The sequence below is a fragment of the Bombyx mandarina genome, chromosome 16 (genome assembly GCF_030267445.1).
Source record: "Bombyx mandarina strain Sakado chromosome 16, ASM3026744v2".
NCBI lineage: Eukaryota > Metazoa > Arthropoda > Insecta > Lepidoptera > Bombycidae > Bombyx > Bombyx mandarina.
Window position 1 is genome coordinate 2,699,394 of NC_143222.1, and position 6,000 is coordinate 2,705,393.

At 40.5% G+C, this 6,000-nt stretch overlaps 1 protein-coding gene across 1 annotated transcript in view; it reads right to left on the minus strand.

Moving 5' to 3' along the window:
- Positions 1-5,463, minus strand: part of LOC114252795 (odorant receptor 70a-like) — an 18,217-nt gene extending 12,754 nt beyond the window's left edge. Inside the window, exons 1-4 of the mRNA XM_089733589.1 lie at positions 5,384-5,463; positions 4,850-5,018; positions 1,406-1,622; positions 452-562 (exon numbers count right to left, since the gene is read on the minus strand). Of these exons, the coding sequence (XP_089589715.1) occupies positions 452-562; positions 1,406-1,622; positions 4,850-5,000 (479 nt within the window). The 5' untranslated portion in view covers positions 5,001-5,018; positions 5,384-5,463. The remainder of the gene's footprint in view (positions 1-451; positions 563-1,405; positions 1,623-4,849; positions 5,019-5,383) is intronic.
- Between the last annotated feature and the right edge of the window lie 537 nt (positions 5,464-6,000).

Genomic DNA, 6,000 nt, shown 5'->3' on the forward strand with positions numbered 1-6,000 from the left:
ATAGCGGCATTGAAAACAGATGCCAACATCACAATGAGTTGGACGGGTAGAATTTTAATAACGCGGTTGGATATACCGTCGGAACCGGGAGCCTTGCGAGGACGTAGGTCTTTGACAAGTCATATATTATGTATTTTGGAAATAGGTTCACTAAATATATTTTTTATTACTTTACTTTTATTACTACAAACTTCAAAGCGAGATTACGAGTCCACAACCAAACTATTTGTAAGCTGTTAAGCGAACTCAAAGTTATATATTCTAAGTCAGGTTTAGCTTTCAATTTGAGGGTAGGATGATCATTATGAAACAAAACTACGACCTCATATCTCAACTTGTATTGTATATGGACTCCAATAGCCACATGATATAGGCCTTTGAGCTATCAGCAATAATAAAAAATATACTTACACAAACAGTTTTGTACTTATAAAAAATAAATATTACTCACTTAGCTCGAATGAAAAATGTGCTGCTATGCTCACCCAAGAACCATAAAATAGTCGTAAAAACAACAAAAGCACCGCTTAACTGTAAAAACCGGGTCGTCTCTTTATTGATACTGGAAAAAATATGCTTTTAATCAACAGTAAAGTGAACATCGCTTAATAATGGAATATACTTAATTGTTAAATAGATTTAACGCCTACTCTAACGCCATGGACATCTACAACGTAAATGTGCCTCCCATCTTGAGATATAAGTTCTAAGATCTCAGTATAGTTACAACGGCTACCTCACCCTTCAAACCGAAACGCATTACTACTTCACGGCAGAAATAGGCAGGGCGGTGGTACCTACCCGCGCGGACTCACTAGAGGTCCTACCACCAGTAAAACCAGTTTTATAAGGCATACAAAGAATAAAGACGCTGAAAATGGGTTCGTGAATACGTAGCATAGAAGCATAGTCATGAACCCTGACACCGAAATGGACATCCGACATCTTAGATGGTATCCTATGCTCCCATCCATTACACAATAGAAAAAAATTTAAAATTAGTGTTTTTTATGGAGACTTGCATCTCCACGGCCCTTCCATACAGGCCATCAGTCAATGTGGAATATTGATAAGCCACAGGATGGTTTAAGCTATTCATAAACCTGCTCGTAGCGAGCACGACGAGGCCAAACTGTCGCGCCAAAAAGCGGTGATTCATGTTCTGACACATTTGAAGCAGGAGACTATAATAAAATTTTAAAAACCTATTCTTCAAAGCCTTTGCACAATTCTTTCCGTTTTCTAGTCGAATTGTGTGAATCAGCTTCTGAGCGGTAGGAATTTTTAATAACACCCTTTTTACACTCACATAAAATTGATAATGATCAGAAAATATTAGGTATAATAATAAATAAGATCGTAAAAATAGGTTGCTCTTTACATTGTAATTAGAATATAAGCATACCTTGCGATAATCATTTGGCCTTCCAATCTGTTTTCAAAATACAATATTTCTTCAGTTCCATTGATGATTTCCATGATTTTATTGTATTTCAATAACAACGTTACAATCTTAGAAATCGCTACTAATTCCATAAAGAAAAGCAAAGCTGTTTCCGCCATGAGATCAATGTCACCCCAGATGTCAATAATGTCCGCGATTTGTACGTAAGCTGCAGCAACTGGTTAGAAAATAATATGTTTACTTGTGCTACTCACGGATATGATCTTACAAAAATTGCAATCCTTACAACTGAGATAGAGATCGCAAGCCATAGACATCGTAACGTCACACATCATAACGACATTACATAGGTCATCGAGCAAATTGTAGCGGGGGACTTCCTTCACCACTTCAAATAGCACGTCGATGTTAGGAAACTCCTTAAAGCCAAGAACCCCTCGATCCGGGCTTACGATAGGTATCCTATCAAGGAAAATCGTATTCGAATGAAACGAAGTCCGAGATGCCAGGTTGTCTAATTTCTTAGAAGGACTCGTCCCCTCCCAACAATCTTACCATCGTTTAGCTTGGACGCTGAAATAGGATACGGTAGTAACTATGCCCCCCCTCGTAGGCCCCTCTGGTCGACTCGCAGCGTTCGATGATTACTAGGCTGCACTAAAAGTATCGGGAATGGAATATTTCCACTGTTCCTGTCATATTAAAATCTTTTTAATTGAAAACTCTCTGGTTTTAAAAATCGAATACCATTTATTTATTTAAAAAAAGATTCTTGGTCTTGTCACGAGGTTTTGTCAAACTTGTTTAGTCGTTGAGAAAATGGAATTGACTCGAGAAAATTCAAGAGCGATGATTTATTATGAATTTCGAAGTGGTTTAACACAAAAACAGTGTGTTGACCGGATGATTTCTGCATTTGGTGATGAAGCCCCATCCAAAACCACAATTTATCGCTGGTTTGCTGAGTTTCAACGTGGACGTGTCAAGCTCAGTCATGATCCCCGTCAAGGTCGTCCAAAAACTGCAGTCACCCAAGAAAACGTTGATGCTGTGCGTAAGCTGATTAAGGAAGATCGACATGTGACATACTGCGAAATTCAGGCAACTTTAGATATTGGCTTGAGTCAAATACAAATAATCTTGCATGAACAATTAAGTGTAAAAAAGTTGTTTTCCCGATGGATACCGCATTCGCTCTGTGAAGAGCAAAAAGCGGCTCGCGTTACTTGGTGCGTCAGAACTCTCGAAAGATTCCACGCAGGATCCTCAAATGCTGTATACAACATTGTATCAGGTGACGAATCCTGGATATACGCGTACGAATCCGAAATTAAAACACCAGTCACGAGTTTGGGTGTTCGAAAATGAGTTAAAGCCAACAAAAATTGTTCGTTCACGGAGTGTTGCAAAAAAAATGGTGGACACGTTTTTCTCCAAAACCGGCCATGTTACGACTATTCCTCTTGAGGGACAAAAAACGGTTAATGCAGAATGGTATGCTAGCATTTGTTTGCCACAGGTCGTTTCTGAACTCCGTAAAGAGAACTGCAACCGCCGCATCATCCTCCATCACGACAATGCGAGTTCTCACACCGCGCACAGAACAAAAGAGTTTTTAGAGCAAGAAAACATAGAATTATTAGACCATCCGCCGTACAGCCCCGACCTAAGCCCTAATGATTTCTATACTTTCCCTAAAATAAAGAATAAATTGCGTGGACAGAGATTTTCATCACCTGAAGAAGCTGGACGCCTACAAAACGGCCATTTTGGAGACCCCAACTTCCGAATGGAATGGTTGCTTCAATGATTGGTTCCATCGTATGGAAAAATGTGGCAAATTTCGCGGAGAATACTTCGAAAAGCAATAAATACATTTTTAAATAGTAATGTTGTGTCACTTCGTTAATTCCCGAAATTTTCAGTGCCGCCCTCGTACGAAATAGCAGAGCTGCTGGCCGATACGTTGCAAGCCCAGTGCACGCCCAGCACTCAATCCGCGGACCCCATTCGTATATGAGTAGAATTAGTAGACAGTGAGATCGAACGCAGAGCCTACGTACCACTCTCAGACGCGTTACCACTCGTTAGCCCGATGGAAGTTAAAGACCTGATCAAAGACCTACGTCCACGCAAGGCTCCTGTTTCCGACGGTATATCTAATCGCATTATGAAACTTCTACCCGCCCAACTCAATACGATGATGGCATCTATTTTCACTGGTCGCTATAACGAACTGCATCTTTCCCGTGGTGTGGAAAGATGGGGACGTTATCGGCAAACATAACTCCAATAAGCCGAAAGATTAGCTTCATGTCTCTAGGCAAACTGTACTTTGCTGACTCCGTCCTCTCTCCCTTCCTGTTTAGTTTATTTATCAACGACATTCATCAGTCGCCGCCGACCTGATACGATCGTTTATCATTTGAGTAGAAACAAGCCCCTAATCGCGAGTAAGCTCCGAAGCGCACCCGTAACCCTCGGACAGTAGTTCCGCAAACGGCGCATCGATATGAACCCAGCGAAAAGTAAAACGATGCCCTTTCAAAGAGGGGAACTCAACTCGTATCTCCTCCCACATTAGGTGTAGGAATCCCATACCCCCGATTACCCTCTTCGGCCAATCCATACCTTGGGACAGGAGGTTCAAGTACCTGGGTGTTATCCTGGATGCATCCGTGACATGCCGCCCTGACACAGTCTGTCCACGACCGTGCCGCGTTTATTCTCGGCAGGCTTTACCTCGTGATTTGTAAGCGGAGTAAAATGTCCTTTCGGAATAAGGTGACATTTTACAAAACTTGCATACGACCCGTTATGACATACACAAGTGTGGTATTCGCTCACACGTCCCGCACCCACATAGACACCCATCATGTTTTTGTAAGTTAGCCGTCGGACCACCATGGTTAGTGAAGAACGACTACACGACTATCTGGGTCTCCCGGATCGATCCGGAAATATCTGAAATTAGCGTCGGAACGGTACTTCGATAAAGCTATGCGTCATGATAATCGCCTTAACAATGCCGTCACGGATCTCATCCTCAATTCCTGCCACGTCACCGTCGATGCTCTCGACACGTCCTTACGTATCCATCAGATCCATTATCAATATTATTAGACGCCTACAATGACGACCTGATATATGAGTTAGTGAGTTAGTTAGAGTGAATTTCTCGCCGAATCTTCTCAGCGGGTCGCGATTCCAATCCGGTAGTATATACATTCGCGAACCAGCTGCTCTTCAGTTATTAGGTCTTTTTTAGTGGCGCTCGGGCAGTTGTTAGCAAATCCCACCCCTTCTTGCGGATTGCTCGCCCACCTGTCCTGATAAAACTGGTTTTCTTATATCTGAGTTGATCACTGTTGTACATGAACATACTCATGACTGACCAATATCAAAATGCATCATTTTAGAATATCATTGTAAGATGTTACGCACCAAATAAATACAGGAAAGTCATCCATCCATACACTCTGACGATTTTCCTTTGAGTCTTTGTGTAGTGATCTCGCATTATTAATCCAGCCCATGATAAAGCGTTCATAGTTATTGTTAAACCAAATATTTTGTTTTTGATAAAGAACGCCATGGTCACGTCGAAAAATGACTGAAAATAAAAATAAAATCCGTTAGTGTCTAATTTAGAGGGTACATCAGGTGACAAGATAGTATTTTAGCATATCTTAGGTAGATGATCTCTCAGCCCACCTATATAATACATGAGATTAGCAAATGGGTCGGGTTTCTGATCTCTGACTTTATAAGGTTTTAGGAACAAACAGTTTTTCCGCGTATGCCAAAGTAAATATATTTTAAATTTATTTGTTATTCATAAACTAGTTGTCAATTTTTACTGGATCCGAATAAAAACAATCGCAATATATGCGTAATGATACATATAGTATATTATATGAGTTAATTATACAATGATATTTCCTCGTATCAATAAGATTGATTTAGAAGTAATATTACCAAAACTAGCTTGTAAGTGTGTCTACAGCCTGGACTTGAAACGCAAACTGAGAGCTGGTTTAAGCCCAGAATTCCTCCTATGCAACTGGCAATTACGCGTTAAGGGTTACAGGGGCGGAAACATTGTATGGGAAACTAGCCTATGGTTATCAAAATCCAGATACGGATTGAGAGAAATAAAACCACCTTTACCTTTTGTTAAATTATCTCATATTGAATGTCACATTTCTTTGTCATTCAATTATTATCTACAACAAATGATAATGGTGTTAGCAATAATGTATCTATATCAGTTGGTCAGATAACTTTTGAGCTTTATTATTGGACACACACCAGCTATCCTAACTTAAAAAGCAAGTTTAGAATTACTACTACCAGACTTACTTGGTAATCTTTTATCTGATGGTTTCATTCGCTGGACAATTTTTTTTTTTTTTTTTTTTTTTATGATTGAAGGATTACTGGTGGCCCGGAGGCCTTTCCAGTTTCACCAGGACAGGTGGGCAAGCAAAGGCTCAGCCAGGAGGGGTGGGATTTGCTAACAGCTACCCGAGCGCCTCCAAAGGAGACCTAACAACTCAAGAGTAGCTGCTTCGCGAATGAATCTACTACCGGAT